Source organism: Merops nubicus, unplaced genomic scaffold, assembly GCF_000691845.1.
Source record: "Merops nubicus isolate BGI_N331 unplaced genomic scaffold, ASM69184v1 scaffold13198, whole genome shotgun sequence".
Classification (NCBI taxonomy): Eukaryota; Metazoa; Chordata; class Aves; order Coraciiformes; family Meropidae; genus Merops; species Merops nubicus.
Genome location: NW_008623710.1, coordinates 722 through 12,338, shown reverse-complemented (window position 1 = coordinate 12,338; position 11,617 = coordinate 722). Strand labels below are relative to the sequence as shown.

The following is an 11,617-nucleotide window of genomic DNA, read 5'->3' as shown; positions in this document are numbered from 1 at the left end:
CTGAAGGACTTTGGTGTTCCTTTTCTTTTACCATCCTTATAGAAAAGAACAGCCGAGGGAGACTCAGATGCACGGAGCTTCCCTACGTGTGATTTTAGTTGAGGTGAGCTACTTAGGCTCCTCCGGTCCAGCTCCACCAGCCTTGGAGGTCCGTGATAGCTGGACTCTGATGAGGACCTTGAAGAGGAAACATTAACATCTACATGGACTTTACTTTCTGTTTTCTTCTTGAACTTTAAAGTGAGGAACCTCTTAAAGGAAGATTTCTTTTTCTTAGAATACTTATCAGGTGAGTCATTCTCTAGCAAAAGTGATGGGGAACTTTTAGTGATTGGCTTTTTGGTGATGTAGGCAAGTTCAAAAGGAGGTGGTATATCAACAGCTGAGGACGGAGTAGATAAGCCACATGATGAAAGATGATTTCTCTGGAAAAAACTACCTGAGGAACCATTGACACAAGGCAAAGATAATTTGTCTTCTGTCCTTTTTATTCTACCATCATCCAGTACACAACCATCACTCTCCCTGTAAACAGAGACAGGCATCTCTCTCCCTTCAACAGAATAAGATCGAGGATACAAAATGAAACGTCTTGACTTGGTTGGTAATGCCCTGTTGTCTTCCATAGGTTTTCCTTCCACTGAAAATAAATTATTGCCTAAATCTTCTGTTCCAGAGCCATTGTGGGAAGATGGTAAATCAGTTTCAGGTCCAGTTTCTTCTGGAACTGTTTCTGGGACATAGCCTGGCATTTTCCCAGAGAGCGACCGTGTTCTAGTGACAATGTTTTTACGATCAATGGGCAGCAAGTTGTTTTCACCATCCATACCTAATTCGCCCCTTTTACTGTGATCAGCTCCTAAATCAGTCTGCCCATCACGAGCAGTTTCATTTTCTGTGGGAAGCACATATGGGTCATCTAGGGAATCACTGCTAGTTTCTCTTTCCTCTGTTTCTTCAGGCACAATAACCACTTCAGGGACTGCTAGATTTTCATGCTTACAGACTTCTAACTCTTCCTCAGGTGGCATCTGTTGAGGTGAACTTGGGACACTTTTGCCGAGGCTGTCTGCTTCCACCTCATTGTCTTCAAGTTGCAACTCCTCTGACTTAGAGTCTTCCACAATACTTTCAATATGCTCTTCATCAGTCACATGTTCCATCCCTGGACTACTAGGTAGACTATCAGAGATCAGAGCATCTTCATCCAGAGGGGTCCTTTCTGTCTGAAGATCCTCAGCTGAATGTTCCACAGGTATTTCCTCACCACATTCATTCTCACAAGGAGCATTTTGACAGCTGTCATCCATACTCTTTGCATTCACAGTTTCTTCTTCTTCCCCTTTCCCAGAGTCTTTGCTTGCTTCACAGCCTACCTCTGATGTCTTCTCCTCACCTCTCCTCTCACTGATCTGGCAGCCACCACTGGCATTTCCTGTGTTTGTACTGTTGTGCTCCTCTGGGTCCACTTCCTCCTCTTCAGCTGCTGTTTGATGGGTGGACTCTCCTAAGCCACTTTCAGCACTGCATTCGTCTTCACACAGTTCTAAGCCAGGAGCTGTTTCTTCACCAGCCTCTTCAGGCAGCATGTCAGGGCTTGCACAGTCATAATTTTCTAACTCTCCTTCTGTATTCAAATCAAGCTCTGCATGCCCACTGTGGTCACCATCGTGTGCTAGACATCCGTCTCCCTTTTCTAAACTCTCAGGCAGTTCCTCCTCCTGCTGCCCTGCCTTCTCACAGCCTGGGACTGATTCCTCTGTGGGCAGTGTCATTACAACGGTGTCTTTGCAGATATCACCCATTAGTCCCTCAGCTGCATTCAAAATGTTATCACTATCAGTCTTACAATCACTATTCTCATTAACAAGTTCCAGGTTGTTAGAAGCTTCCTCCTTGTTTTTGGTTTCACTATAATCACCTACAACATCCTCAGCTTCATCTGCATTCTTGGAAGCATCATTATCCCCATTAGGGGCATCTGAGGACTCCTCACAAAGTGCTTCAGACTGGACAAAGTCTCTGGTTGACTCTTCAGAGTCTGGTTCCATTGGTTCATCAATATCTGAAGAGTTACAGTGCTCACTGTTGGTAACTTCTCCATTACTGGCATCCTCATCATTAGCGATGTTATCTTCTTCCGTCTTTACCTCTTCTGGAGTCTCTGAGACTTCATTTTCCACAGAGTCTGAGTTCTGATCATGCTCATGTTCCAAGTCATTACAGTCTCTACTGGTCAGCTGAGCTTCAGGAACTACACTGTATTCATTACTTGCCTCAGATTCTGGGCAATAAGCATTGCATTGTTTTCCTTCATACAGCTGTCCATCAGAACATGCTAGTTTCCCGTTGGAGCATTTATTTAAGCTATTGTTGGTATAAACACTGGATTTGCCCTCAATGTCAGCTGAGAATTTTGGCTTGGGAGCAATAGGTGGTTTGGGACCCCTAGACATAGAGTTTGGGTTCTGAAGAATATCCGCCCTTGGCAGTGAAGGAGAAAATTTGGAGACAGCTACTGGAGAAAGATGACCAATAATCTTTGGTTTTGGTGCTAGTGGTGGCTTTGTGATTTCTAGAGAAAACAGAGAAAAGACATATTAGTCATCTTGGTTTCTTATTAAAGCCAGCAGACTATATCCTACAGTAGACTTTATCTTATACCAGTGACTTGTATTGCAGGAGGGGCCCAGCCAATAAAAGGCTGAGCGCTGAGAGGAGAGCTGACGGAGCAAAGCAGAGGTCCTGTGCTCCCCTGTGGCACTGTAGCTATTCCAGGGAACGTGGTTTAAGGCCAAAAGTGACGTGAACTAGATGCAGCCCTAGCACACTGGGGGAAAGATGTGCAGCTGCAGAGCTGATGCCTCATGCACAGATACCTGCAGGTGGGTTACACCTCCTGCGCTCAGAAGTACTAATGACGCTTGCAGCTTTGATTCACTGACGCTGAAGTGTTCAGCTGCAAGGGGAGACACGCCTGTCAGACACCCTGGCTGTGCTTACAACACAGTACACTTGGTACCAATTGCTCTAATTTCAGTATGCAGTTTGCAGAACTTCAGCACTGAACCAAATTAGTTCTACAAACAGATCAAGATTTAACTCAACCCAGCCAAAATGAAGTGAACAGCCGGTACCCAGACACACCATCTTCCCATCTGCCATCACCCTAGTAACAAAATACGGAGTTATATTTTGTTTATTAAACAAAATAATCATGAGGGACAACACAGTTTGCTGAAAGCTTGGCTAATACTTTACACTGATTACACAGCTGAGCTATAATACACTGAATTAAATGCTTCAACAGCATGGGTTTAAACACTGATTTACACTTAAGTTCAGTTTTTAGTGTACAGCTTCTTCAGTTAATTCTTTAGTCAAAAGATCCTCCTTCCTCCTGTAAAGGCTGGGACCCCTGGCAGGTACAATCTTCTCTGTACATCAAAATACACTTTTTAAAAAGTGAATTTTCTTGCAAAATAAGGCCAGCCAGGGTCTCTAAACTATTTCTGGTGGATGTGCTGACATGTGCAGAGGAATTCAAGCAGATAGATTGACAATAAGATAGATTGAAGCTAGATGAATTAAGTCATATATGACCATTTTATTCACAGTAACATTTACATGCAACAGCCATTTCCAATTGCTTTGGTTGTGAAATTAATATTCTTTAAATAACTAAGTGAAATGCTGAAAGGCTGGGTAAGTAGGCAACAATGGGGATCCTCCCTGATGAGATTTTAGATTACACGAAATATGTGGTGTGAAAAAGCCAGTGCACCAAATTGCTGCAGATGGTAATAAGTAAAGAGAAGGGGTTTGCTCTTCGTAATGTTTCCTAACCATCAACAGGCAATTGCGTGGTTAATCAGTCATAAATCCCTAATTATTTTTATAATTTTGATTAATAAATTTTAGTGGAAAAAGGGGAGCTCTCCATTGTAAGGAAAAGCACAGCACAAACTATTTCATCATGGAAGAGATGGGAAAAATTATTTGTGCAAACTCTTAAAGGCCTACACACTGGAAATAAGGGGACAGGTCTCAAGAGGCACCATTTGGGACGTGGTTCCTGTGAAAAGGTTAGCTTAGGATATGAAATCCTAATCCATGGCATAAGTTGCAGGAAGCGTAGCTACTGTGCTGTTATATTTTGAGTATTTTGGAATGCAGACTTTTGACATTTGGAAGTGAAGACAATTAAAATTCCGCTGTGCACCATGCTGAGAATTAAGTAATACTGAATGAAAACTGCTTAAAAATTATTTCTATGTTCTAATATTTGGTGTCATGATACTCTTCTTACTGTTATCTTAGCCAACTGGAGTAATTTGTCTTGAATTAATACTGGCATATTTGTTTGGTTAGACTCTGGGAGATATAAAAGGCTTTTTCTTCTGATCTTAAACTTGCTGAAATTTCTTCCAACAGTCAGAAAGATGCTGATAATTTGGCATTCTGATGTAGTCTGAAAACAGTCTTTCTAGAATTCTGAGACACCAGAGAGATTTCATCCAAGTTAAAAACTGAGTCAGTGATCTCAGCTCAGCCCAGAAGGAGTGAAAACTCTGTTCTAATCAGTTCACTTATATTATATACTGATTAAGAATTATTCTGTATCTTGGGTTTTATCTAATGCAGCTGCATGTGTGAGAGGCGTAAAACAACTTAGGGAAAAGGAGAGGGAGAACTGCATGTTTGCCAGTCTCGGGTGCTGTCGTGGGTACTCTTGTTTCACAGTATCCACTGCTGCTTTGAGCTCCACGGTGTCTGTCTAATTATTGAAATCACAGAACAGGCCGCTAATCTTTCCCTGCAGATTATTTTGGAAACATTGTGTGCCAAACACTTAACAGTCGCTAAGTACCTTCGCTTCTGTTGCAGCCAGCACCAAGTCTCCAGCAGTTGAAGGCTGCAGAGTGCTGAAAATGCTAGTTAGAAACTGGGAGGGAATAGAAGTGGGTTGAGTATCTTGTAAGCTCGCCAGCTAGATCTAACTTTTAGATTTTAAAATCAGTTATTGCCATAACACAACATCCTAAACTAACTTTCTGGTAGTAAAATGCATGAAATTTTTATTAGCTAAAACTGAGTGTTTACACCTCCCCCACCAGAAATCAGCAAGTCCCGGACCCCTTAACCACAATAACGAGGCATTTTTAGGACTAACTCCAAGGAAGAAACATCACTTTGGGGGTATTATATCACTTCCTGCATCACCTGGCTTTTCCTAGGACTGTCTATCCAAGAGTATCAGACAAATATACCTACTCTATTCCTGGGATGTGACAAGGCTTGAAAGCAGTGTCTGCATTCATTGCTCTTCTCAGACCAAGTGTCTGTACTGAAACACTGAGTACAGAGAAAAAGACTGGTCTGTAGGGAATGGCATGTAGAGATTGTAGATATTGCCCAAGCTTAGGAACTTACTTGCTTTATGAAAAACAACAATGCAGACATCCACTTAAAAAGAAAAAAAAAAAAAAAAAAGCTTAAACACAGTTAAACACAGTTGCCCACTTTCCCTGCAGTGATAACTTCCTACAGCAAAAGGAATCAAGTTACCTTGAGTTTTTCCTTCTGCTACCTTCAGTAACACTACCAGTGGAAAAGAACTGATGGTAATGGACCGTGTTCACAACATAGTAATAACAGGCATTGTACTCTCCTTACTCTTACTCACTCGTGCCAGCTACTGGTCACTACTGATTCCTTACACAGTTCTTTCCTTACTACTCTGTGTGTTGATCTGCCTTTCATGAGGTTCCTTAAACAATTTTCCTTTTTTTTTTCCCTCCTGTTGGAGACGAGTTCAAGTGTTTGCTTAAAAAATAACCCAGACAGTTACTGAAAAGAAAGCATAACTGTTTGTTTTTTGTCACAACAACTTCATTCTGCTTCAATTTCTGCTTCCTTTGCTGTTTGAGCCACTTGGAAGGTTCTGGCTGTAGCTTCTAAATGGATACAAACCAACATTGCACGATAAGGAATGTGTATATTCACAAATAATTGTGCATGTTTATTTTAGGATGTGTTTTATGTTGGAGGGAGACACACCCACCTTGTGCTTAAAAGGAAACTCTTGGGGAATAGGAATTTCTTTAGCCTGCTCCTCCCCTTATTGTTTGATGCTTCCTTGTGCTGACAAGGACTGCTTCCTCTTCTTACCCACCTTCCTCAGGCAAACCCACGTTTTAGCATGGTTTCATTCCTGTCATGGCCCATATGAAATTACATTATTCTCCTCCCCCCCAAGTTTGTAAGCAGTGAACTGCCTCACAGCTCTCCTGGAATGGCCACCAACCCATATAGTCTTCACTGTTCAAGGGTTTATTTGAAACAGTAAACATTTTGTAGTGCCGTATTGCCTGAACCACTGTAACCACCAACTTTAAATGTTCTCCACATTTAGGAATTAGCCTAGCATTTAATTAAGGCTTATGAAGGCCCATATCTACCAACACACACACACACACACCCATCAAGCAGCTGGTTTTGGGGTGAAGACCTAATTAGACACTGAGGTTTCACATTTGCAGGGATACTTGTAGACACATTTCACACCCATGGTCTTTTGACAGTGGCCCAAGAAGACTGAGGTGGGAGACCTTATTGCTCTACAACTGCCTGAAAGGAGGTTGGAGTGAGATGGGTGTTGGTCTCTTCTGCCAAGAAACTAGCAATAGGACAAGAAGAAATGCGCTTCAGTTGTACCACGGGAGGTCTAGATTGGATATCAGGAAGAATTTCTTTACTGAAAGAGTGGTGAGGCACTGGACCTAACTGCCCAGGGAGCTGGTGGAGTCACCATCCCTGGAGGAATTAAAAAAACATGTAGATGTGGTACTTCAGGACATGGTTTAGTGGTCATGGTAATGTTTGGTTGGCGGTTTGACTTGATGATCTTGGAGGTCTCTTCCAGCCTCAATGATTCTAAGATTCTGAGAAAGTACTTAGCTCCACAGTGAAGATACCAGTTCCAGCCTTGTCTGGTGCCACAATCCAGTTCAGGCATCTCTTAAGATGCTGAAAGTAGCATTTTCTGACCAGTGAACTTCTGTGGACTTGTGTTTTCTGCCGGCCTTTGCCATCAATTCAGTTGAGACATATGTTAAAATGGGAGAGACATTGAGGACAGAAATGCACTGCACAGTTCAGGAATCTGCAGAGCTTTTGGATGGAAGTGACAATGCAGGTGGAGGGACCACATTGCAATAGTGAGATAAGACTGCACCAAACGTAGAATCCGGGTGGGAACGAATGCACGTAAGTCCTGTCTGTCACTGCTCCTGCCCAGGAAGAAGGGATTGAAATCACAGATGAGAAACGGGAGGTAGAGGGAGAATATCCAGACAAGGGCATCAGAAAGTCTCATTCAGCTCTGATCAGGAGCTATGTAATTTCACTCAGATATATCAGAATAAAGTTAAAACGTGTCCTCCAGAAAGACTTGGTCTGAAATCTGCTAAAGGTGGACTTCGTGGTACCTTAGTATCGTCCTTATCTTGTTCCTGTAATGAATTGCTCATTTTAAAAATAAAGCCTATTTCCAGATAGCATTGACTAGCTTCCACCTCCAGCTTCTGTCTCCAGCATTTGTTATTGCTTCTTCCACTAGGTTCAAGACCCTTTTATTATGCAGAATTTCTCTAGGGAAGACATATACTTCCCTATAGCTATGTCTTGGTACATTCTTCTTTTTGGTAAACTGAACAGATGAACTCATTAAATCTTTGCAGTTGGATAGTTTTGCCTTTCCTGAATTATTTTATTTCGGATTTTTTCTGAACGTTTTCCAGTTTTCTAATACATTCCAATTCCTATAAAATACATAGGGCAGACTTATAGGAAGAATTTCACCATGGGTACTGACAATGCTGTCCATAAAGCTCAGTACTTTCTGACATCCAGTTCTGACTATTCTCCTTTAGCTTGCAACTGTATCAGGTTGACTTGCTTGTCCATTATGACCTCTAAACTGTTCCCAAGGTTGTGTTGCTTGTTCATTGTTTCTAAACGGATAACTTTACAAGGTGCATTAACTGTAATTTGTTTGAATGGATCCAACTTAATGATCCAGATCTGTTTATATAAGTGCCCTGCCTACTTTGTTAATTACCCTTTCACCAGTCTTTATATCAGAAAGTGAACGTTGTCATCTGATACTTTCTATTTGCTTTCCTAACAAGGAAAATGTTGGGTAGTACCAACATAATCCTGGACCCAGCACTACGCATGCCACCATTTGATAATCTGACAGTGGTAACTACTACAGAGATTTGCTACTGCCAATTAGGCAGTCCTCAGTCTAATTAATCCAGACTTTACTTCTGTTATATAAATGCCTTCCTCTTAGATCAAAATGTACTAATAAAATACTATGCAGACATCAGTGTATGTCTTTGCATCCATACAATTGTCTTTATCAAGCAAATATGTAACTTCTTCCAAAGACTGGGATCAAAGTTGCCATTTGAAGCAAGCAACGTGCCACTATTGAGGAAAAAGAATATGAAACCTTAAGAATAGCTGCAGATATAGGAATTAATTTACACGTCACTTGCTGAAATCAGTTGGACCAGAAAGGACAGAAGTTACTTCATGGTAGCATCTCTATTTTATGAACTAGGCAGTGACTTGGAACAACAAAGAACCTACCCTACACCAGCTATCATGCTCACGCTCCCTCTCAGCTCAGAGGATGGCAGTGCTGTCTGAGAGCTCATACCATTGGCAAAAGCCACATCTGCCAAGAGCTGCACAAATCTAGAAACTCACAGAAACAGTGTGGCTGTGCTCTACAGCCACAGGTAGAAGTTTCCACACTTAGCTACCAAAACAACACCAAGTTCTTACAAAGCAGGACAGAGAAGAAATTCTGTACCTGGGTCTATTTCAGCTTGTCTAATACATGGGTTTATATTTTGGCCATGGTGCTTACTCCTTAGAGCAGAAATTGTCCTGAGAGAATGGTACACAGTGTGGTATCAAAATAGCACATGGAGCCTCACAGTACACGAAACGGACAGCTCTTTGCAGTATGAAAAGCTGCTTTTGGACCTGGTCAGAACATGGGCATCAACCCCTGTAGTAATGTATTAGCTTTCCAGTACAGGAAGCTGTAGGTTTCAGCCTGTAATTACAGTTCTGCCAGCTGTCCAAGTCAGGCAGCAAGGGTCTGTTTAAGCTGCCTATGTAGATAAGCCATTTTAATCTCATTGTAAATTAAGTACCCAGCATAAGCTACATAACCTGATTCAATATGTTGGAGAATAAATAGATTAGGTAGCATGATTTACAAGGAAAGAATAATCCTTTTGAGGAGTTAAACTCATAAAACACCAGTACTGTCACTAGCAGGACCCCAGGATGTACTGTAAAGACCTAAGATATCATTAATTTTGCAATATTCACTGCAAGAGTAGTTCTCTGATTTATGGCACGTAAATGCATCACTTATTTCACACTGTCAGAGAAAAGTATGAAACTACAAAAGTTACATAAGAAATGAAGACAGTTGCATGGGGGTCACTTGAAATGGAAAAGGTATTTAGACTAGGCTTTTCTAACGACGTTGGAGTAAAAGTCTTCCTTTCACATGCGACCTCAGTCCACATTTAAGTATCAGCTCCCACTTTGACTTGAGTGGGAATCAGATACTTGTCTTCTGAGAATTTGGACTTTAGGCACTTGAGATCTGCGGTCCTGTTCAAAGCCAGCAGGTCATTGGCTCCTAAATGCCTCAGACCTGTCTGAAAATGCTATTTCATCTTCTGCATAAGTATGATACTTTTGAAAAACTTCTATCCCCTCTCATCAGTGCATGTTCTTCAAATGTGTGATCAAAAGTACTCTGTATATTGCAAGAAGGCTCTACTAGTATGAAGACAGACCTATAGTCATAGTAACCATCCCATGGGAATTTTGTCTTCCTACAAATCTTAACTGAAATTTAACAGCTGGGCTGTCACAGCACATGCCACTCTGCAGAAATAAAAAGCTGCTCTGTACAGGTACTGGGATCCATCCTCTATGCTTAGATCAATGCATTATGACTCTGGGATATCAGATCAATAGCTTACAAATTTCTCTTACTATGTAACTTTATTGCAGCTATCTGCAAATACAATACAACAGCATTAACATCCCACAGAGAAACACTGCTGAGCAAGTAGAAAAATCTAAAGACAATATAATCGGAGAAGGATGAATTTCAACATCAAAAAACCTTGATCCTGAAAATTCTCCAGTATTTTCAGTCTCTAAAAGACTCTATATACCAGTCTCGGTAGAACTGGGAGGAGGCTGATTATGAAAAAACACATGTATGTGACAATTAAGTAATTTTGGTTCTTGACTACGGGCATATATTTCTTTTAAATGTAACTGTAAGCGTTTGTAATGTTCCCAGTTTGGCTGTGACTTCACAACAGGAAGTTCACACTGCAGTATTCAGCTTATATTCACCTGTTGTTTCATATGTTGCTTTGTAGGAGTCAAAGAAGATGTCAGTTAAAATTCTCTGACAGGTACATATGGCATCTTTTCAATAGCAGCTGAAAGAATCCAGTCTGCTGTACATTGCTGTGAACGATATGGAGTGTAGTAACATCTGTCCACTCTTCCTATGGGCAGCATCCTTTCAGCACCTGGCAAAGGAACTGGTACTTAAAGGCTGCAAGTCTGCCTCTTGTCTCTTGCCACAGGTTTCCTGTGACCTTGGATGGATTGCTTCATCCTTCTTCTCCTATCAGTTCCACATCTCTGAGGATAATCCGTATCACCCTTCCTGTCTTTACTGTAGCTTCTGTGGGATCAAGGCTGCTGTGTATGCCTGCGTGTGTGGGGCTGGGGCTGGTGCTGTGTGTTCCCTGCTCTAACACAACGGCTAATGCTGGCCCCCGGGCTGTGCCACTTCAAAAATGCCCCTCTCCTTCTGACCCAGTAGGAAGTTCTGCTTTGCACTGATGGGAGACACATTCCTTGCATTGTGTGAATGTACAAAACAAAGGCTGAGAAGGGATATGAGCACTCTATAAATACAACCTGGAGGTAAACAGCAGAGGAGGAAAAGAACTATTTTTAAGCAAAAGGACAATGTAATCACAAGAATAAATGGCGATGACTCTGGCCTGGAAATCCAGAAGAACTAGCAATGGTAACAAGTTTGCAGTTTTGTGAGGGAAGTAGCAGGAGAGCTACCTAAAAAGTTTTGGTTTAAGACATAATTAGATGAACCATAAAAGAAGTAATATGACCTTGTGTTTTGTAACAACGGGTTCAGCTTTTATTAATGACAGAAGCCCCATTCAGTCCTATACTCCAGAAAAATAAAAACCGCTAACAAAATTTAAGACTTTACAAATGTATACATCTGATATTCCTTACCCTGCACTTCCACTGACAACAGGATCACATTAGAGCTGGTCTGTTTTAAATAACAGAGAGATGAAGAAAGAGAGGTTTGGAGCATCACAGCTCGAGCAATTTTTGGCTAGCTCACTTAACTTTCAAATGAGTTTGTCTCCTTAAAGGGACAGACAGCGGTCGAGACAGGATCAGAAAACAAAATGGAAATGTCACCACGTTTTAGGTAGGAGAGTGTCTCACTCCC

At 41.5% G+C, this 11,617-nt stretch overlaps 1 protein-coding gene across 1 annotated transcript in view; it reads right to left on the bottom strand.

The window, feature by feature from the left end:
• Positions 1-2,570, bottom strand: part of LOC103777610 (FYVE, RhoGEF and PH domain-containing protein 5-like) — a gene marked incomplete at its 3' end in the record, with an annotated part of 2,898 nt that extends 328 nt beyond the window's left edge. Inside the window, exon 1 of the mRNA XM_008945169.1 lies at positions 3-2,570. Within this exon, the coding sequence (XP_008943417.1) occupies positions 3-2,456 (2,454 nt within the window). The remainder of the gene's footprint in view (positions 1-2) is intronic.
• Positions 2,571-11,617: the final 9,047 nt, after the last annotated feature.